The 23,943-nt window shown below is 40.8% G+C and overlaps 1 protein-coding gene across 12 annotated transcripts in view; it reads right to left on the reverse strand.

Moving 5' to 3' along the window:
• AUTS2 (activator of transcription and developmental regulator AUTS2) overlaps nucleotides 1-23,943 on the reverse strand; it is a 626,497-nt gene that overhangs the window by 386,389 nt on the left and 216,165 nt on the right. For all 12 annotated transcript variants that reach the window (XM_072978428.2, XM_072978425.2, XM_072978430.2 and 9 more), the window contains one exon: nucleotides 11,961-12,062. In XM_072978428.2, coding sequence (XP_072834529.2) covers nucleotides 11,961-12,062 — 102 coding nt within the window. The remainder of the gene's footprint in view (nucleotides 1-11,960; nucleotides 12,063-23,943) is intronic.

Below are 23,943 nucleotides of genomic sequence, written 5' to 3' on the forward strand. Positions count from 1 at the left end.
TCAAATCAAATCAAATCAAATCAAATCAAATCAAATCAAATCAATCAATCAATCAATCAATCAATCAATCAATCAATCAATCAATCAATGAGTACACCACTCCTTGATCCAACGAGCACAATCTGCTCAAACGTGTGCATCTGTCAGCTCCCTCCATAGTCCTTTCTCCTCATTCTTAGCTTTTCTGTGTGCAAATGTTGCACAAGCACAATACACACAAAAACACCTTCAAACTGCTGTGGTTTAGGTCTCTGGCTGTGGGGCATGACGTTCAGTGTTTGGTTCCCCACGATGCCTCCTTGACAGGGGCTGGATTCAGTGATGCACAGGGTCCCTTCCAGCTCTGGAGTTGTAAAATTATTACGATTAAACAGGCCCTGGTACCATTTTTGAAAAGACACTGGAGGGCATCTAGACTTTCAACCCGCCTCACCCCACTGCAGTGGGAGATTCATCTCCTGGACTGGAGACCTGAGAAAGCATACGAATTCCCTGCGATTTCAGCCACGTGCCAGAAGCTAGCAACCCTGGGTTCTTGATCTTCAGGAAGAGAATACGTGTCTTAAAAGTAAGCTCTTATTTGTTCACTGGGAAAGCTCTGGGAAGGTCTGCAGTCACACGTTGCCTCTGAAATAAAAATGTAACTGTGGGCAACAAAGGAATCGTGGCTGCTTTGGGTATCCACAAGCAGAAGAGACAGAGAAGAATCTCAGAGGGGATACGAGTCCTGAAATAACAAGCGACTAGGGTGCATTTTAATAGGCCTTCGGCTGTGGTGGTGTTTAACAAAAAGAGTGTTTTGGTCCCTGGAACACAAAAGGAGCAAGCTTTCTGTATTCAGCAGCTCATCAAGAAGCCAAAGAAATTACATCCTTCAGGTCTTTGAAGGTCCGCTGTATCAGTTTTGCATATAGATTGTGAGTTCCATGAGGCAGCTAGGTGGGGAAGCAGCTTGTGTGTGAGGCTCGTATTTACTTTGGCCATTGTTAATACAGGTCTGACAGAATGAAGGAACAGTGGGTATCATTTCAATTTCTGATGTCAACATCAAATTACTTATTTAATTTCATGCCTGGCGAAGCATTGTATAGCTACATGCAGAAGCATTTCACTTCATTTGTTATGCTGTGTTTTTGCAGCCATTGGGTTGCCTTCCAACTGACAGCTTTAATTACGACATGAATTTGATTGCACTGCCGAGGAATTAACATAATGCAACAAAGCATTTAAGTGCCCAGACTCACAGACACCCCCCCAAAAAACGCCAAACAAGCAGACGGGAAGAAAGCAGAGGCAACGTCGAATCCTCATCAAATGCTCGTCTGCGCCTCGTGAGTTGGAATCTCGATTGGGGGCATCATTCGCTAGACTGGAATAGCTATTTGGCGAGGGGCTCAAGATCCTAAAGTGGAAAACTCTACTTAGTAGAAGACCTTGGTGAAGTTCCAAAACAAACCGTTATTGCATTTATGGGTTTCATGTGCCCAGGTTTTCACATTCAAAAGATCTCAGGTTTACTCCCTGGCATCTGCAAGGACAAAGATCTCATCAGAGCTAGTGGAGATGCACACACACATACACACACACATGTTCTCCTTCTCTTTTACGTCTTGGAGGACTTTCTGATCATTAGACTAGACAATAATGACCTGATCTGCTACTGTACAGCAAAATGTCATTTCATACACTCATCGCGCTACTATGGAGGACTATTAATATCTCTAGAATGGAGTCTCAGTTGGATGTACTCACTAGATTTTCATAACCTTATGAACAAACCAGGATACTTCTCTGCCATCCAGGTTATGTCTTCTTTCCAGTTACCTAGTTCATTTGCCCAATGTAGAGATTAGGACTGTGTGTCGTCTAAATACCAAATGCCAGACAGAATTATCCTGATCCCAACTGGTATGGAGTCTGGATCAAAATGGAAAGGATATATTTGATTCCAAAGTGAAGCCACTTCAGAATGATCCCGAGACATCTATAATGAGTGGAAGACAGACAGGCAACTCATCTCTGACAATATAGTCTGAGCTGCCTTTCCTTGCTGATAATTCTAATAAGTATTCAAGGTACGAATCACATGACTACCCTCCAATCACAATGATGACAGGTTTTGTGAGGACAATAAAATTATATACATATATTGTCAGAGCTTAATCTGAATCATCTCCCAACTCTGTTCTCATAGCCATTTGCCTTATCCTTCCTTGGCCAGTCTCATTTGTTTATTTTAGTGCTAAAATGCATTTACTTTAGGTGTGTTTTAGGCAGTCAAATACTATATCCCCTGCCTCCACCAACTCTACTATCCATAAATATTTTAGGCGTATGATTTGCTTTTATCATGTGACTCGTTAAAAAAAAAATCTGATTACTGTTTGTGCACTGATGGTGCATGCACACAAATGTAGACCTACAACAGTGAATTCATCAGAATTTGTCCAGGAGACACATTTACTCTATTCGTTTTTATATATATAATGATTATATTGCACATTTAATTCATATTGTCTATGTAAATCAGAACAAGAAGAACCATGATGTCCCATTACAACCCATTTCTAAGTCTGTGCGATGGCTTGCCAATCCGTTCTGTTCCTGAATCATCAAGACCTGATTCACCTCCAGACCTCTGGGAGATACTTCCAATTTGGCCCATGTTCATAGTAGCAAAGTACAAGACTAGGGCAATGTGCTTCATTAACACATTAACTTGCTTAATTCACACTGTAGCTAAGCCAAATGCAAGGAGAGTAGCTGCAAGGGAGTAGAACCTGTAGACCTCATTCAAAAACCCTTCCCAGCACCACAGCATATTGTTCAGAAGAGGCTTTGGGCATCATTGGTGCAGTCTCCTTCTCTGTTGGTGCCGGCTCAGCATCTTCTTTACACGAAAATCACATTATTATTATTATTATTCAAAAATACCAGGCAGTCAATCAAAATTATAAAACATTGACTGGTATTATATAACAGCTACAAGTTCTAACCAAAAATCTAAGTAGCTGTTAAATATCGGCACAGTATGTATGCTGTTCCTAATAATACCATTTTTTATACCGCCTTCTCTCTCTGATGTTCCCATGGGTTTTTGGAAGCTGGCAAGTTATATTTTTTGGATAGTGACCAATGCACTAATTTTGCCACTCTATCATGTCTAATTTTGTAATCTGTTTGTGCAATCTCTGGACATTTGCAGATGAGGTGTGACACAGTTTCATCTTTTTCTTGTCGGAGTTGACATTTCTTGTTAGCACCAACTCCTTCAATCTTAGCTTTCATCACATTGGTTTAAAGTGCTTGTTCTTGGGCAGCAAAAATCAAGCCTTTGGGTTTTTTCTTAATGATCCCCAGTTTTAGCCACACTCATGTTGGATTATGATCATGCTTTCTGTCAATATTTCTCAGGTGTTGTCCATGTAGTAGTTCTTTAATTGATTTTCAAATTGTTGTTTCTTATATTGAGCCTTTATTTCTGTTTTTTTTTAAAAAATATTCTCCATTTTCACCACTTTAAGTAATTCTTCTCTACTTGTACTGATATAATCATTTAGGCTTCTTTTGTCCTCATCTACTACCTCCTGTATTTGCAGTAATCTCTGGCCTCCAATTTTTTGTGGTAAATATAATCTGTCCATATCACTTTTTGGATGTAGCACGTGATGCATGTTCATCAGTTTCTGTTTTTTTTTTCAATCCAATTCTCCTAATTCATTTTGGGTCACATCTATTATTATGATTATTATGACTAATGATTATAATGATTATGATTATTAATTCGTTCGTTCATTCAAAAGGCAGAGCATTTTTTCTGGGATTTTACCTGCCTTTAGTGTAGCCAACCAATGAAAATTGACACCAGCACCTTCGTCCTTAGAGCTCTCACCTTAGGAGACACAAACAAGGCTTCTTGCTCAGAACAGAGGGGGAAACTCTCAGCAGCCAGGCACCAACAGCACTGTTTCTTCAGCAGCTCCTAGTTCTTTAATTTTAGCCAACAGACTGAGGGCAAGAGTACATTGCCAAATCTCACTAATACCTCCAAGGGTTGGAGAAGCCTAGGAAAATTATGATTGTGTATTTCATTCTTTAAAAATGATATGTTTGTTATGTGGGAGCTTGAAGATTTTAAGTTTTAACCTGTGAACTACCCATAGTGCACTAATGGAGCAGTATATCAATCAATCAATCAATCAATCAATCAATCAATCAATCAATCAATCAATCAATCAATCAATCAATCAATCAATCAATCAATCAATCAATCAATCAATCAAACAAACAAACAAACAAACAAACAAACAAACAAATGTTAATAGACAATAAGCATCCTCTCTCTCTTCTCACTCATTCTCATATTTTCTTTTTGTTCCTTTTCCTAAATAATACATAAGATTTTCTTTACTACACTGATTTGCGTTCAGCAAATATTTTCAGGGCTTCGCCTACCGTAATTTCGGGTCTTCTTTTTGATGGTTAACAGTGCAATACAGCGATGTACTGTAAACGTTGCTGCTCCTATTTGTTCCCCTAGCCCATCTCCATGTATAATTTACCATGTTTACTATCTTATTTTTATTATTTTCCTAGCTCCAAAGTAGCATTTTTTTCCAATGCTCCATTAGCAAATCCCTTTAAAATCTAGAATATTCTACTATTCTTGCTGCATCAAGAAGACTGGTTATGTATAAAAAGCCATGTGGCAAGGGAGACTGAATCAGGCATTAAATGCATGAAAATATGTATAAGTCAAGGGAAAGGAAGAAAAAGTTGCGTTGACTTGCGGTTCCAGGATGAGGGAAACAGAAGGAGCAGCCATCTTGCCTCAGAGCAAAATCTCAACTGAATGAATTCTACTGCAGGCAAGATTTTGATGAGATGAAATTGGCGACAGTGCTGTGCTTTACATAAGGAGGGAGAGGGCTGACAGTTTCCCCGCATCTTTGCAGCCCCCGGGGGCAAGTCTTATCCAGAAAGCAGAAAACAAGTTGTCAGTCCCCTGAAGCCAACACAAGCAGAGATACAGCGAGAAGCATCGGGAGGGGGGGAGAAGGCAGAAGAAAGGTTTACAAAACGGAGTGCAGATTCATCAGCACGGTGTCAAGTGCTGCTGGCTAATTAATTGGCCTTAATCTACCAGAGGGCAAGTCTTCTGTTCATTAATTTATTTCGGAGAAGTCTTCTCCCTCACTGTTGTGTGTGTGTGTGTGTGTGTGTGTGAGGGGGAGAGAGAGAGAGAGCCTTACAGGCAGAAGGAGAAGATTAGATCTGTTTCGGATACAGATTATGACCAATCCTTCAGTAGGAGGTTATTTCTGAGTTCTGCCATGAGAAAAGTCTCTTAATTAAAACAGCAGCTTTGCTTCTGCATTTGTGACTTTTCACATGCTTGTAGGGAGAAGATTACACAGTTGATACCCACCTTCGCCCTTACGAAGGTTATATTCTGCCTCCATAGCTGCTGCTAATCAGAGGTGGAAGCACATCCACAGCAGTTCCTGGAGCTGAAAGAAAGCCACCTGCAGACAAGCTGCTGCTGCCAACCTGCCAGCTTTTCAACCAAGTGGATAGCTACTGTTAGACTGTCTTCCTTGTTTCTCTTGTCACACTTTCTCAAGCCATTTTTTAATTGCAGGGTGAGAGCCTTTGCCATTTAGGTATGTATGAGAATTTCAATTTGCTTTCTGAGGTTACCAAAATATCAAATGGGTCAGATTCCTCTGACCAAGCTAAAAACAGGAAAAATTATTGCTAAAATCTTTGTTCTGGTCACGGCAGACTTTACTGATAGGTCAAAACAGCCTCCGAAATACTTTTTAATGGTTCTTGTCTCCAGTGTGAGAGTGAGACAACAACCCCCTCCCCCCCAGTGTCTTTGATTTCTGCAAAATGTCTCTGCACAAAACTACTGTCCTTGTCCCTTTTGTGCACACACACAAAAAGCAAGCAGAGGAGGACTGGCTGAGTCATCCAAAAGAGACTAATTGTATTATCTGTACTAATTGTACTAATTGTACAGCCCTTCTGCACCAGCAGATATAGTTTTGCACCATTGCACAATTTGTACAAAAGGAATTTCCACAAATGTGAGAACACTTGCCAATGCTGACAGAAAATACCTTGTGTTCTTCCCGTCAAGGAGAACACATATTTGCAGTTTTCTCATCCTTATGCACTAGGCAAAAGCAAGAATTTATGTCTGCAATCCAGGCAGTAGGACTGAGTGCTTAGTGCTTAAAAACACCATGACGTATTCAGTCTGAGATGCTAATTATGGCATTCAAGTCTCTTCTCCCCAGTCCCCAGAACTCTATGCCCTATGATGGGAACAGCTGTAGTTCAGGGGTTGATGTCTCGGGCTGTGGAGCCAGAGGTTGGGGGTTCAGGAGGGAGGGAGGGAGGGAGGGAGAAAGGAAGGGAGGAAGGAAGGAAACCACATTGTCTTAACTTCATCCTAGTTAAGACAAGGACAGTCCATGTGGTATAGTGGATAAAGAGACAAACTAGGACTCAACAGATCTGGGTTCAAATCCTCGCTCACCTACACAAACTCAGTGAGAGATAGCACTAGCAAAACTACCTCTCAAATATCTCACATACTTTGAAGACCCTATTACTGTACATAACAACAGGCACAGTCCTGGGGCCTGACTTCAATTTTCACATTGTTTTAGCATTTTTTGAGGTCAGTGTAGCCCTCAAACGGTTCAAAGGGGGAGGGGGGCCCACTGCTTTGTCTAAGCTATAATTGCTCTACAGTAACTGCAACATCCACCTCAACATTCACAAGAATATCTTTTCCAATTCCTTCATAAAAGGCAGCTTGTGTCTCTTTTAAACATGAATGTTACACTATCTCTGGCCCTCCTTTCATTAAAAAAAATTAACAAGGAAGTTACTCTTGTCCATGTAAAGCTTCACCAAACTGAAAAACAGCAAAGCACAATATTGCCATAATCTCATGTAGCAGGCGCTGGGTGTAGAGGAGGCAGTGATAATTCCATGGTTGATTCATCTGAGTCCATTCTATGCATCCACGTTGAAGTGCCATACACTAAGCTAGCTCATGGCCTTCAGATCAAGGGGAGGATGTTATACTGATATTACTGCTGGAGGAAGACCAAGGAGACTATTTTCCAGAGATGACAACTCACAGGGAGGAAAATCCTAGCTTGTTTCATCCTGCCAGTTTCACTACCAGAAGGCAAGATGCAAACTTTAACTCTTCGTGTTGGAGAAATTTCGCTCACTTTGAAAGACAGATTTTTGTGTAGTCCCAATTATGTGCAAAAATTTTAAACTGAGACTCCTGTTGTCTTGTTGCGTGGGTTAGTAAAAGCTTTGGATAGACGATTTGTGCCTTTGTGCCTTATCAGCTTGTGGTTTCATGGGGTTTTTTTGGGGGGGGCAGTACTTGGTTTCACAAAGGGACAAGTTTTGCTGGGATAATGTTTTGCAGAAAATGCAGAACAGGAAACAGAAATGTGTCTCACACCAGTGGCAAGGTCTCCTGAGTGGATAGGAAAGTTCTCCACAGCGCATTGAGACAGCTTGTCCTGACTGGACCCCCAAAGAGTGGCAAAACAGTCTTCACATCCTTAAGGTGGGAGTTATTGTTAGGAACATAATCATTGTGACCTAACAGAGATCTGCAATGAAAATGAGCATTCCTTATCATGCAGGTACCTACAGGCCAACTATTTTGTCTCCAGCTGGACAACATCATCCTCATCACCTGGCTGCAGAGCCAGAGGCTGGAGTGCGATTCCCTATTGTGCCTCCCTGATATTTAATATTTAAAATACAGTGGTGCCTCGCTTAACGATTGCCTCCTTTAGCGATGAATTCGCATAACGATGTGTTTTTTAGAAAATAATATGCACCGCATAATGATGTTTCCTATGGGCGATTTTTGCTTAGCGAAGTTTGGGACCATGCTTCGCATAATGAATGCGATTTTAGGTCCGCTGCTTCACTTAACAATGTTTCTTTTTTCAATTAAAAAAGTGTCTTAGAAGGGTCAAAAACGGTTCTAAATGCTTGGATTCGTTAGAGGACCCCTTAAGTCATGTGCAAACCTGATTTGGCTTTGATCTGACATTTCGTTAATTTTTTGTGAATTTTTTTTTTGGCCCATAGGAACCAATGGACCTGTCAAAATCTGACAGCTCCATGCTTTCCTATGGGGGAGAAAACAATTCACCATAAATTAATGAAAGTTCAGATCAAAGCCAAATCAGGTTTGCACACGACTTAGGGGGTCCTCTAACGAACCCAAGAATTTAGAACATTTGCTGAGTCTTCGTTAATTTTTTGTGAATTTTTTCTTCCCCCATAGGAAATAACGGAGCTGTCAGATTTTGACAGCTGTCAAAAGTTGGGGGGAAAAAATTCAGAAAAAAATTAACGAAAAGTCAGATCAAAGCCAAATTAACTTTTGCATCCGTTTTAGAGGGTGCAGAAGCTAATCCAAGCATTTAAAACCATTTTTGCCCCTTGTATGACACATTTAAAATTGCAAAAATTGACTTCGCAAAGCCATTGAAATGTATTGAGTCAGCTTCAATACATTCCAATGGAGGATACATTGTTTCGCTTAGCGATGTTTCCTATGGGTTTTTTCGCTTAACAACGGCAATCCGTTCCAATTGGAACGGATTAACCGGTTTCCAATGCATTCCTATGGGAAATGGTGTTTCGCATAGCGATGGTTTCACATAGCGATGTTTTTTTTTTAACCAATTAACATCGCTATGCGAGGCACCACTGTACTATTAACCCACTTTTCTCCTTAAAAGGACCCAAGGCCATAGGGTCCCTTCCAGCTCTGTAGTTCTAAAGTTATCATCTCAAGTGTTGATCAACCTCATTATTGGTCCAAGCCTGTTACCATAAAAGGAGTCAGGTTTGTCCCTGCTACTCTGTGTGTGGATGATAGAATGGGAAACCCTCCACATTCTCAATAATGTCTAATTTGTTTTTACAAGTAGACCTACATGAGAAATAACTGCCTTGGGGGTGGGGGGAGTTGGATGGTGGTTTGGAAAAATAAAAATGTGTGTCCGGGACAGTGTGGAACAACAGTGAGATCCAGAAGGGATGAACATGGTTTACATATTACATGTTGTACAGGTGGCATGACGTGCTAACTAGGATAGCCAGGATTTTACTCAATGGGTCTACATGACCATTGTGAATTGAGAAGAAAGTCAAAAAATGGGAACCATTATAATGTACTTCAAGCAATCAACAAGATAGCTCTTACTTCAACTCTTATCTCCCTGTACCTATCAACAATTCAATGAAAAAAATGCTCAACCAGAGTTCTGAAGAGTGATGTGAACATAAAAAGCACATGAAGGGAGTGGTGCCACCTCAAGATGGACTCCCTCTTGGCCATAAGAAATACTCAATCCCTGATCCATAATCTTTCTCTTGACCCTCTTTTTGCTTCCTAAGCAGAGAATACGGACAGTGAAATGAGAGGCTGAGTTTGTTGCAATAATTTGAAATAGTGTAAAAACTAGCTATAAAACTGGATTTTCCAAATACAGACCAAAGCTCCTGCATTTGATTGAGCAGGAGGAAAACGTAGCACGCTATTTAGTTTTTACAAAGAAAAGAATCTGACGAAAGACTGGAGGGCCACCACAAGCTTGGCTAGGAAGGTATTTATCTCATCTCGCACAGTTGTTATGTCTCCGCGCCAAAATTGCTAGCAAGAGAAAGGCTGGGAGGCTTCTGAGAAAAGCGTACTTAAATTTCTGCTATGTTAGCAAAGCGTATGAAGGATTGTTATTAGCAGAATTGCTGCCAATCTCTCCAGCAGTTCAGGTTTTTTTTTCCCTGAGTGAGTATGGATTACAATTACCCACACCACATTTATCCCAGTGCTGTCAGCTCTGCTGATTTTAACAGCGGAGTCTCCAAACTTTTCCCTTCCAAACCCCAAACAGCGAACCCAAAGCCAAGCCAAAAATTACTCAAGTGCTACACTTTTGTTTCTGGACTTGTCTGAAAAATAATCTGCTTTCCATGCTTATCTTTGATACCTCGCATGAAATATTTTGGGGTTGGGTTTTTATGCTTATTTTAAATAAATAAAAAATCCGAGCTACAGAACTGTTTCCATGTCCTCTCAGCTTGGAATGGCAGTTGGCACTAGCAACACAGAATCGACCCATCCTGGCTGTCTGATGTCCCCCCATAAAATACGTCAGTGTTCTGTAGCAGTGTTGCAGTAATCTGTAGCTTAATTCTGTGGTTTCCATTGCTATATGTACAGAGTGCGTAAATACGCCATTGAAATATGAAGAACTCTCACCCTCTCTCGTTTCTTGTTAAGAATGGCAAGGTCTCCTGCTGAGACTCTTCTACCTGTTGCGAGAGTTCTTTCCATCACGAGAGTGAGACAACAAATGCTTTCCCAATCAATCTGTTCACCACATTTTGTGCAAAATGGAGCAGTGTAAAACTAGGGTCTTTCACTAAGCAGCCATATAGAGCAAGCACAAAAAGGCACAGTGAGTGTACAGAGAAACACAAATAGTCCATTGAATGCTGCGATGTTTCCTAGTTCATGCAAAAAGTGCAACACATGTAGTATTTTCCAACAACACACCTTTTTAAAAAAACAAGATGCACAAAAGTTAATCTTGTGAATATTGAAAATCTCTCTGAGATCTCTTCCACCTCGCTTTCTGGAAATGAGGAGGGCAATATTTCTATTTTATTCTTTTATTGTGCAATGATGACAATCAGTATTTGCATGTCTGCTGCTAATATGAAAAATGCATGGAAATTTATTGTAGTCCAGAGATACACTCTAAATCAGACAAAACCCAAAGGATGCCTGACCACTGCACATCCTGCCTGGGCCAGAGGGGTGTATGTTTCTATTTGGGGGTACACTTTGTCTCCTCTCCCACCCCCCATTTTAGTGACTAAAATATGCAGCTGCACATTTTTTCAAAGTTTTTGTCCTGCTTTATACTTGGCATCAGTTGTATTGGAGCCAATATGTTAGAGGAAACTGAAGGCATACTGCAAATATCAATGTGTCATTACTTTCCAAAACATAGCTGGCATGTTCTGTTTTAATTGGAAAATATCTTAGCTCACCCTTCTCTATCATAAGTAGTTTTTTTCACAAATACACACAAACACACACACACAAACACACACACACACTTTGGCATGCAGAAAAGTGAGTATTAATTCAATGCGGTGCCTCCTTTGCGAATCCTCATCCCGTTTGTTGCTATTTCGCTTCACTGCTATGCACTATATTGGAACAGGCAATGGGATCCATAGTAGAACTTAAACACCGATTTTTTTAAACTATGTCATCCAGAATTCCTTAGCCAGAACAGTCACTGAGCATGTTGGCTTGAGGATTCTGAGAGTTGTACTTCGAGAATGTAACTCTGCCAATCGATGGTCCCTGATAATTACATATCAATTTTCTTTGCACATTTACTGAGCTGGAGGAACCATTTAATATACCACAGTACACACAAACACACAAAGGCAGAGACTCGTCCACCCAAAAGACCAGACACCAAAATACAACAGGATCAATATCAGTATATGCGGTCCAGTGGAAAGAGGAATGTTTGGAGCTCTTCACTGGAGAAACCAAACAGGCACTAAACAGGAGAATGGCCCAGTACTGGAGGGGCGACGAGTCAGGACCACAATCAGCAATGTTCCTTCGTTTGAAGGACAAAGGACACTCATTTGATGGCCAAGATGTACTTGTTTTGGACCCAGAAGAGAGGTGGTTTGAGAGAAGGGTTAGGGAGGCCATACATGGACGTATAGAAAATCCCTCGCTCAACATCAAATCAGATGTTGTTGACTCAGTTCTTTTTCTTTCCAGACTGGAGTAAGTGTTGATGGGAACAACAGCAAGACCCCCCCCCAAAAAAAAAAATTTCAAGAGTTGCACTTACATCACTGAGTCGTTCTCGGGAACTGCTCCGATGGAACACCTTCGATTCCCCACTTGCGCTTTCGCTGTCGCTGTCCCGACAGCTGTTCTGGCCTGGATTAAGCTGTGGAGCAAGAGGGAAATAAAAAAATTAGTGTCTCATCTAAGAACTCATTAGAATATTAAAACAAACAATATTAATGCTCACTAAACGGGTGGGACATAAATAAATAAATAAATAAATAAATAAATAAATAAATAAATAAATAAATAAATAAATAAATAAATAAATAAAGCTGAAAAACAATAATTACAGTACCTTTTTAAAAAAATGAACAGATATGAGATTAAAACCTGGTCTATAGAAACAGTTTAAACCCATTCTAAAAACACAATTTTACATATATTTTGGTTCCGCTACAAGGCAACACACTTCTTTTATTTCACAATTTTTTTCCCTGTCTGCTTGTGTTTTTCATCATTTGTGCAAAATGTATTTATTTATTTATTCATTGCATTTCTATCCCGCCCATCTGATCAATTGACTACTCTGGGCAGCTAACAACACTTAAAATAAACCAATTAAATATAACATCAAAGGTAGTTTTTCTGAAACTCTTGTTTCTGTACCAAACCAGTGTCTCTTTGTATAGCAAAATACATTCTCACAATTAACAAAACAGGACAAAATCTGTTATGAAAGACACAAGCAACCCATCCTCTGCTATTACTTTTATCGGGAGATTAAAAAAAGCAACAGTAGCACATTTTACAGAAAAAAGGTTCCTGTTTTTCAGATGATGATGAATCAAGTCAGCCTTTGCTTTAGAGCAGTGCTTCATAATTGCCAGAAAAGATGCCAATACTAGTAAAACACTATATGTATTTCCATGATAAACATTGCAAAGGATAAATTGCATAAAATCGTGACAGTGCATCTTATAACATACATTGCTTTGGTTCAGCTCAGTGAAGGCTGGTGCATTTGATGGTGCAAAAATGGCAAACCTGCCCATGTTTTAGCCATCCAAGCTACTATCCCCACATGGTTCAGCACCACGGAAAGCTCTTGTAAATGTAAGGCGAACATCTGGGGTGGATTCGCATTGTCTCCAACCTCCACTGGTTCAGCTTACATCTGTTTTCTTGTATTGACACTATAATCTTTCCCAACAGCTTCTCAGCATTCAGCCACTTTCCTCATAAAGAAGACAGTGGCATTCTGCTAACGAAGACAACAAACTACATTCCTACTCCACAAAGTTGCATTCAGATTTCCTTCAATGTAACAGAATTTACCACAAGGACACCTAGCTGAAATATCCAAAGACTCCATCTGTCCTATTATTTTATGAATGAAACACTCTGTGTCAAGATTATCAGGTAAACGTCATGCACATGACACAGTGCAAATAGGGAAGATACTAGATGGCAAAGAAAGATCCTCTGCATATTGACATTGATGTAAGTCCTGCTGCACCTAATGACGCTTACTCCCATGAAAGTGCATACAAATTTACCGCACAATGACTACATCGGAATACAGTTCCTCCTCTCAACAGATTTACTTTAAGTCACCTTTATGTGCACTCCCAGTAGAGACTAAGCAACACTGACAACAGTAGGACTTCCTTCTGAGTAAATGTCTTCAGGATTCAGCTGGAAAAATCTTCAACCCAATTCTTAACAGCATAAAATAGATGTACCAATGGTTGAGGTTACATTGGCAGTTTGACTAGTATCTCTCTGTTATCTGTTACAGGTACATATACCAGGGCATGGTTTTCAAAGATAGCCTTGAAACACTGCAAATGAATGAATGAGCAATGCAGAGAATTCCAACCAGCACACCTGTGACCACTTAAAAGATGAGAATATTTATCGTGGCATTGATGGTCCAGAGCTCACTTTACCAGATGCATGGAGTGTTGTCCTCAATTGGACTCTCTGTACGTACAGATGGTATCTCTGGGCATCCGCCAAATTCTGCACTCCAGCATACAGTCGGTTGCCACATCCAACATGAAAACAGCCATGATGACATCCAGCACGAGAGAAACAAGAAAGCAGAGGGCTAAACGATGGGCCAGTATTTTCCAGCTAGCCTCAGCTAGAGTAGCTTCATTGACTCAATGGGAATTGCATTAGCATCGGCTTCCCATTCAGCCATTGATTCTCCAGTTGATGGTAGTAATAAGATATGGTCACAAAGGTTAAGCGCATCAGTGATTACCGGTTAGGATAGTTGTATCGCCTCCAGTTACAGAGAAAGAGTTCACACTCATATCAATTGCTAAGAAATCCTCACAAAATTATCTGGGATGTTCCTCCTCCGTTGCTCTGATCTTGCTGAACAACAAAAAGGTGGACATACAGGAAAGGAGAGAGGGAGGCCACAGCTCAGAGTCAAAGCATGCTCTTTACATGCAAAACTTCCCAGGTTCAATTCCCAGCATCTCCAAAGGCTGCATGGAGAGCTGCTATCTGTCAGTGTCAGCTGTGCTAGGCTACATAGACCAAAGGTGTGACTTACTATGAAGCATCTTCTGTACCCATATTTTGTGTGAATTAGATGTTAGACCTGTAAAACCCTATGCACCCATCCAAAATTAAGTTCCGATGAACTCAGCATGGGTGTTTTTTTTCCAAGCAGGCATGTACTGGGTTGGGTTGTAGGCAAAACCTCTCCTTTCCGGGCAGCGGTACCGCAGCCCTTCACTAAAACAGAATATTTTTTAGCCTTTGCTCTCCAGGCTTCAATGATCAGTGTTAAAAGGGCACCAACGATCAGTGCAATTGCTTTTGATTGCTGCTTAATTGCTCCTTGTTGGTGTTAGACATCTCCTGGTCTGATTGATCTTCCCCTGTTTTCGTCATTATGGTTCCAGCCTCCCTATTATCTCCTTGTAAGTCAACCACAAGCTGACTTCTACAACTTGAATAATTTATAAGGCCAGATATCGAAACGGCTTTAAATAGTACTATGTTTTCAAGTAAATTAACTCAACCTGCACAGCCTTGTTCAGTTCTTGTTCTTAAAGACAAAGGAAAAAAAAACAATAACTCCCACCTTTTTATTTGGGGAGCACGCATCCTTACTTATCCTTTCCTACACTGCTTCCATCAAAATTCGGGATGGGATTCTATATTCTGTTTTAATAATGTAAACCACCTTGGGTCCTTTTAAGGAGAAAGCTGGGGTAAAAATCTTTTAAGTAAGTAAGTAAGTAAGTAAGTAAGTAAGTAAGTAAGTAAGTAAGTAAGTAAGCAAGCAAGCAAGCAAGCAAGCAAGCAAGCAAGCAAGCAAGCAAGCAAGCAAGTTTTAACCTGGAAACCACCCAGAGTAATGCTTGTGCAAAAGGGGTGGCATATAAATCAAATCAATCAATAAATTCCCTAGTAATATCTCTCATTTCAATACTGTACACAGTTCTTCTGGTTTCCAGTCAACTGAATTCCATAATACAAATCTATTCCTTATGTGGATTTTAAACTCATCAGGAATGATGAGGAAGGCCATCATTCTTGATGATGAGCTCAAGCTACACAAAGCCAGATTTTGGCTGAATATTAGGAAAAATGTCTTAACGGTTAGAGCCTTATGACAATGGAACCCATGACCTCGGGAGGTGGTGAGCGCTCCAACGCTGGAGGCATTCAAGAGAAAATTGGACAACTATCTGTCAGATCTGCTTTGACTTGGATTCCTGCATTGAGCAAAGGAGGGGTTGAACTTGATGGCCTTTGAGGCCCTTTCCAACTCAATGATTGTGTGATTCTCTCTCACACACAAACAGGTATATTTATCCAAACACAGCCAGAAGAAAGCAAGGAAACATACAAACAGACACTGGTATATCTTTGTGAAAGAAACAGAGAGAGTGGATGTAGCCTAGCACCCCACCGGCCATAATGGATGGGCCATCACAGACAAGCTGATTGGATCGGCAGTTGAACTAGACTTCAGAATTGTGAGAAGACAGCAAAAACACTCAGAATTCACCAGGGAGGGTTTTTTCAGCACAGCGTTTTAGTACCCAAAATGCTATAAGCCTAATACCAGAAAATTAGAGTAAAAAGCAAAACAAAGAAAGGGATTCAGGGTAGCCCAGGAGGGATGCTGAAAGGTGGGGAAAATCAAGAAGGAGCAAAACTTTGCTCATCTCCATTGCTTTGATGGACCGCTGATCATGTTGCTTGCAATTCTGAAATACCAAAACAGCATGGGGGAGACTGATTGATACAGTAGCAACTTGGCAAGGTATAATTTTAACAGTGATATTTCTCCCTGTGCAGCCAGAAGAATGCAAAGAGTCAGAAGAAGCCTATACTTTATTGCAATTCAGTCTTTAAAGTAGACCAAAATGCTCTTCATTTGCTGCAATTGTGGGAAGCACTCAGTTTCACATCTCTCTGAGCTGGCTGCCTTGCTGCCTTTTCCACTTTTATGTCACACGAAGAATATGCAATTTCTCACAATCACTCCTGACACTTCTTTGTAGAGGGTTTGTGTGTGTGTGTGTGTGTGTGTGTGTGTGTGTGTGTGTGTGTGTGTATGCGTGTGATTTTCTTTTCCTAAAACACCCACCCACACAAACAAATGTATAGAAGTTTTTCTTCCTGATTTTCAACAATACATTTCTTAGAATACTTCCTCCCCCCCCCCCTTTGTAAGAAAAATTGGAGGAGGGAAAAGAAGTCGCATCTTAAACCTTTGGATAGGCAGGTAGCGAAGGCAGCACAGGGCAAACACTGAAGGGAAAATAAAGAATTGAAATATTAAAGGGTCCTGTTGCATTCCCGTTTGCCTTCAGATGACGAAGCTGTCTGTGCAACAATAGGCTGGTCCGCATGCGAATCACGCGTCCTGAACCAGTTCTGGGGCAATGTTCTTACTTGGCTGCAGCGGAAGTAGAAAAGATACAGTGAAGTGAAGATGGACCAGCTGGCTCTTTAGCACCCTTGACAGAAGAAGAGACAGGATAAGAAGGCTCATCGTGCTGGTTTCAGCTGAGAAAGCCGATCTCATGTGCGACCCCTTCCCTCCAATCTTACAGATGCAGGGCTTAAGCGTCACCTTCTCCAACCACAAGACAATCTACAGTTAAAACATCCTTTGTAGGTGCTTTTTCAAGGCAGATAATTTCGTTGCTGAATACAGTAGTTCTTACACTTAGGACTTTTTTTCTAGTGTTTTGTTAAGATCATCTTCCTTCTGAGCAAATCAGGTCCTTTCCTCTGGTGCACTCGCAGAGACATTGGCTCCATCTTCTACATCAGCGTCCTTTTAATACTGGGGTACTTGAGTATGGATGGTGTGTTGTCTTTTCCTCCAAACTAAACATACTCAGCTCCCTCAACTGCTCATTACTGGAGCTGCTTTCCATGCAATTTACTGCATCTATTCAAACTGCTTGTTACAAGAATAATAAAGTAACTTCAGAATTGATATTTCAGTTTGTTCTTCCTTGTTATTGCTGTGCCAACCAATCACATCTGACTTATGGTGACCCTAACAGGGATTTCAAGGTGTATTTAAAGCCTAGTTTTGCCATGGCCAACTCCAAATGAGTTCCCATGACTGAGTGAAGATTCACACCTGAGTCTTTTGAGTCCTAGACCCTTACTTTGTTACTTCTTCGAATGGGCCGATCTACAAAGCTCAATTTCACTTCAGTTCTCACTCTTACAGTATCCAATGCTGTCTTGTTGGTGCTCGGTGTGCAGATCTGTGCTTTCGGACTTTAATTGCAGGACTTCTACAAGCAGCATAACTGATGGCCATGTTGCCTAGGATTGCCTGGAAAATTCTGGGTGTCGTAGTCCACAAGCACACATTTGCACATTGCTAGTAGAAATTACGTTTGCATGCATGCAATTTTTGTATGCATGTTTCGGGGGAAAACATGGTTTTCAATCTACATTTTATAAATGATGCACAACTTTGTTATGTCCTCTGGAAAATTTCTTTTTATGTTTATATTTTTCATATTGCTTATTTGTATATTTGTTTAAATTTATTAGGAATCTGCCAACTCCCCATCACCACCACACAGTAAATAATACCAACTTTAAACTCTGGGAAGGAGTTTTTATAAATTCACAAGAACAGAATGATTGGATTCAAAGGCAAACTAGAAACCCTAACTGTGTTAAAAAGTCGTCATTTCCATTGCATTATGACAAAGCATGAAATCACAGAATAATGAGGTTGGAAGGGTGCTATAAGCCCGTCGAATCCAACCCATGAATCAAGGCAGGTATACAGATGTATCTCAGTTCACGAATGCCTCAGTTAATGTAATTTTTGGTTTATGAACGAAAATCCATTGAAAATAATGCCTCTGTTTATGGGTTTCTTTTGCAGTACGAATGACGTTTCCTCAGGATGCATTGTGGAGGTTTATAGCGCCGCCCCCGTTCCTATGGCAAACCACGTTTTGGTTTACAAATTTCTCACATTACGTACCATCCCGCAGAACGCATTAAATTCGTAAACCGTACAAATTTTTGGAAGTTCATATAAAGAAACTGAACAGAATACAATCCTTAACCATCCATCTCTTCTAGGACTGTAGAAGAGTAGTCTTCTAGGACTGCTAGAGGTGCCAAGCATTGTACGTGTAATTTTCTACATGTAAAGTATGCACTCTTACCCTAATTTGCAATTCGGTCCCAGAAGGGCCAGGGAACATCTAGCAGATATGAACAAGCTATGCAGCAGTGCGTAATATTAAAAGCAAAATGAAGAAAGAATTAAGGCGAATCTTATTTGCCTTAAAATGAAGGCAATTTTGCCCTCATTTCTGTTGTTTCCCATTGTGTATCAAAATGAACATAAACTCTCTTGCTTTGCCAAATTAAAAAAAAAAAGTGTGCAGGATAGGGTAGGAAATTGGATGAGAAGAAGAAAAAAGTCATTAAATGAGAAACAGACAAAAGCCGGACTTGGAAAAGGCCTTTCTCGTTCATCCCTCCTTTCACTGGTGACTCATATTTTCCTTTTCTGTCATTAACTGGTACTCTCGATTCACAAATCTGCAGGCATTATCTCTAGGGTTGGGCATGGGCTCTCTGGCCAGTCTGGGCCCTCTTAGTTTGGTCCTGAGTGAGCTACCTTTGTCCAAACCCAAACCGGCTGCAAATCTGCAAAGCCAGAGAATGGCGAGGCCTTTCTCTGCCTGCAAAACAAGTCAGACATGACACCACAGCAATTGTACCAGATAACAAAAACGGCTATAGCTGTTTCTGTACTGATGATATACATGAAATTGAGACATACCTGTATTATGGACCCTAAAGAGGTCATTAAACCCACCATAATTCGGACAGCTAGAGTCACACAATGGGAAAAATAACCAATATTTCTCCTTCCAGTTCTTTTTCAGCATTCATTTTATGTTAAAATATAAAGAGAGGAATATACAGACTGCATAGTCAAATAAATATAAGCACAAACACTTTTTTTCCATTTGTTTTTAAAATCAGGTAACCCTTTTAAGCTGGTGACTGTGGAGTACCTATCCCCTTACCTATCCAAAATTACAACTTGTAGTAGTCACTCTAGGTAAGTGTACTTAAAAGAGCCTTGTGATGCAGTGGTTAAACTGAGGTACTGCAATCGAAACTCTGCTCGTGACCTGTGTTCAACCCCAGCGGATTCAGGTAGCCAGCTTAAGGTTGATCGAGCCTTCTAAGAACAGTAGATTGTGCATCTAGTCTGCTGCGGGAGGGGGCCATGTGTAGACTGTATAATTAAATATAAACTGCCCAGCTAGTGCTATGGGGCAGTAAATAAGCAGCATACTTTGCTTTCTCTTTTGTACATCCTAAAAGATCATAAGCTTGTTTCGAACTCTCCATCTCTCTTTCAAGAAAACTTACTTTTTAAATCGTTCACATGGGAAGGTTGCAACCAGCAGACTAAATACCAACTCAAGAAATGGTAGAGTGGGTTAGATTTCTAGCAAGTGACAGAAGACAAAACAATTGAGCACTAAAAATGGGTTATGGCTTCGTTGGTGGATGCACCATTAACATTTTCCAAGAACTGGATATATTTGATCAGCAAATTAACCCACCAGGACCCCAAAGCAGAACATCAGCATGCAAAAATGTCCCATATTACACCTTAAACCAACCATTATACAAGCTCAGCAAGCTTAGCACATCCCCGCAATGCATTAAAAATGTCAGCTTCTCTTTGGTGAGCAATAATTTATGAAAGAAAGCAGGCGTGCACAAATATGGGTGCAGAGCATCTAGAGAAGAAGTTTTAGGCACAGAGGTGCATTAATCCCCCACCTTCTTTCGCTGCCAATGTTCCCTAAAATCAAAACAGATCAAAGTTTTGCAGACAGGAAGAGGCAGCTGGGGGAGGGGGGGGGGGAGAGAAACCAGCTCCACAAAAATTAATAACTATTTAAGTATTCTGTTTCATCATGATAACAAACAGATGGTTTTAATATTCTAGAGGCTAATTTCTGAACAATTAAAAACACAGCAAGACATTAGCATCTAATGAAACATTTTAGCTATCAGCACAGGCATCTGCCATTAATTTCCACACAGTAAGACTTGGTTCTTTCCAATCTGTTCTTTGTTAAGGGAAGTTTTTTCCCCCTACTTGGAATTTAGTGGAGTAGAGAATTAACAACTGTTTTCAATCAGCAATCAGCAGGGTACTTCACCAGCATTCACAGAAACCATCTCTACCATGGGGCATAAATATATACCCCTCTGATGGCTTTGATGTATAATGTATATTTGAGGTTTTAGAAGGGAACTCGGTTCCTAATTATGTCTTCCTTTTGAAAAGGCATGGATTAACCCCTTGTAATGGTGCCATGTCTCCTTTTATTAGGTTCTTGGGCAAAGGGCCGGGGGCAGGGAAGATGTAAATAGTTTAGAAAGCAGCCTTTCCATTCATTTCAGCTAAAACCAGAAATGTGCATTCGAGAAAGACAGCCCCCCAACTCATGCCAGCAAAGATCTTGTGATGGAAACCATGTGGCCAAGATGTTCTTAAAGGGCAACAGAAAGTTCTCTATTTATGATCTGTTTGCTCATGGGAGACGTGAACATGAGGGGTGTTCATCATCAAAGACGGTATTACTCGGAGCTGGATGGGCTATCAAGGGTTCCTTCCCCCAACCTCCCACAAACAACCAGAAACAAGTCATCTAATCGTTTCCTTCGGAATGGTGATTGGGAATAAAAGAAGGATATAAAAGTAATGTGGAGATCATTACTTGCTTGTAATGAAACTGCGCCAGATTATTCCAAGATGGCTAAACCTAGTTTGGTTGCGATATGTCAAACACTGCATGCTTCCCAGATATTCCAGTTCTGAAGATGATGAGCTGGTATCACCATTAGCTGCCTGAGAGGCATCCTCAAGGCATTACTGAATGGTGTCAATTTGATCCAATAGATGCATTTCCTTATTTTATTTTTAAATTAAGTCAAGAGAATGCTTCCTATTTAGTTTAAAGATATATAACAATAGCAATTAAAAGCTGTCAAGTCAATTCCAACTCATGACGGAACCCTTTTCAGGGTTTTCCAGGTAGGGAATGCTCAGGAGCGGTTTGTTGTTCCCTTCTTCTGGATATATATATATTAGTTGCATTGAAAAGGAAGAAACAAGCCAGAGGGCAGGTTAGAGCCCATATGGTGTTAAGACTCACCATAAATTCTGACAAAACTCAGGCCAGAGTACCTAATAATGCCTGTGAGAGCACATCATGGCATCATGTCATATGATATCTTGCAACAAAACAGGTTACAGTATTTTTCTGGTTCCACTGTATTAAATAGCCATCAGAGGAAACTGGTCTGGGGATTATCAACATATACTCTAGTAATCGAGGCATGGATTCTTAGAAGATTTGTAGAAGATTTTGCTGATTCTTCTTCTTCTTCTTTCACAGTGACATTGACAGAGTTACTGTGGCAGGCTCAATACAAACATTCAGGGCTGCATCTCCTGTAATTGTTTGGGGTCAGTTCATGGTACCAATGCATCTGAGTGCCTAGTGTCCTGGAGGATGTGGCAACATAGTCACTCCTCAGGAAAGCCACATTGGACTGATGGATCTTGACACTAATCTTGCACTAATTCTCCATATAGGAGATCTTTTGGAATCGAACCATCAACCAATCTCACAACATGCCCAAGCCAACATAAACATTGCTGTTTCAGTAATGTATACATGCTAAAAATTATAGCTCGTTCTAGGACTTCTCTATTAGGAACTTTGTCCTGCCAGATGATGCCAAAAATGTGTTGGAGACGCATATGGAATGTGTTCAGCTTCCTCTCCTGTCATGCACGAAGGCTCCAGGAATCACTGCAGTACAGGAGTGTGCTCAGGACACAGACTCTATAGACCTGGATCTTGGTATATGACGTCAGCTTCTTATTAAGCCATACTCTCTTTGTGAGTCTAGAGAAGGTAGTAGCTGCTTTGCCAATGGGTTTATCCAGTTCGACATCTAGGGAGAGAGTGTCAGAGATCATTGAGCCAAGGTACACAAAGTCATGAACAACCTCCAGTTCTTGCGTGGAGATGGTAATAGAGGGAGGTGAGTCCACACCCTGGCCCATGACTTGTGTTTTCTTCAGGCTGATTGTCAGTCCAAAGTCTTGGCAGGCCTTGCTAAAACGATTCATGAGATGTTGGAGGTCTTCTGCAGAGTGAGCAACAATGGCTGCATCATCAGCAAAGAGGAAGTCCTGCATGCATTTCAGTTGGACTTTGGCCTCTGCTCTTAATCTAGAGAGATTAAAGAGCTTTCCATCTGATCTAGTCCGGAGATAGACACCTTCTGTTGCAGTTCCAAAGGCCTGCTTCAGCATGATAGCAAAAAAGATCCCAAACAGGGTCGATGCGAGGACACAGCCGTTTCACTCCGCTTTGGATGTCAAAGGGATCTGATGTTGACCTACCAGCAGTATAAATGCACGAGTAGGGGACACATTTATTAGAAAACACACACACACAAATATATCAATCAATCAGTGAGGTTTTGTGGGTCAAATCCACTTCTCCAGGGCAGGCGCCAATATGTTGTGAATAGTCCCAAAAATTCAGGAAGGTGGTCTGCTTCTTAGAAGTGAGTTAGAAAAAATGGAGACTGCACTAGAGCTGTGGTTTTCAAAATATTCCCCACCCACCCCGGTAGGTGTTGACCGGATATCACCTCCTCCCTTTGCCATCAGTTCCTCAGACAAAGAATCGCCAGGTAGTTTGCATGTGCCCCCTCCCTGAAAGAAATTCACTGATTTGACTATTTGCTCCCAGGTCAGGATGTCATTCTGATCCCTTCATTTAGAACACTGCAAGTGGGGGTACCTGCTAGGTAGAATACATTTCCTCCTGACAGTAACATTCTCTGGCAATCTTTATTTTTAGGTGTATGTTGAAGGCTTAATTGTTTCTGAAAGCTTTCTCAGCCTGCCATACATTTTATAGAGAATGCAGACCGTGTGTACTGATTCAATGTAATGTTTACATTGTATGGTTTATTCTTTTGCTGCTTTCAAATCTTCTTGTTCATAATAGATATATTCAAATAAATAAATGTACACTGGAGGCAAGGTGCCAGGATAAATGCTAGACTTTGATGAGTCCTTGACATGATGTTGCCAAAGGGACCCACCTGGTAGTGCATTAGCATTGATGCTGCAGCTTGAATTGCCACCTGGGTTTCCAGCTGCTGCTGCTGCCAGTCACACACAAGCTAAACATTTATTTAAACAGGAAGAAGTGGCTGCATTCTGGAATGATGTGGAGTCTCTGTTCCACACTGGGCAGTCACCATCTTAGATCACCCAAAAATGCATTGGCCAGTTCCCATGTTCCAGTTGAAAATATGGGGAATCCGAGATGATGATGCTTGTGAAATATGGCCAAATGGCTCCATCCTGTTCAAAACATCGGCCACAAATCCTTTATAAAGAAATCTGGGTTGAGTAACTGATATCAGAGGAAACTTTTAGC

The sequence above is a fragment of the Pogona vitticeps genome, chromosome 7 (genome assembly GCF_051106095.1).
Source record: "Pogona vitticeps strain Pit_001003342236 chromosome 7, PviZW2.1, whole genome shotgun sequence".
In the NCBI taxonomy this organism is placed as follows: Eukaryota; Metazoa; Chordata; class Lepidosauria; order Squamata; family Agamidae; genus Pogona; species Pogona vitticeps.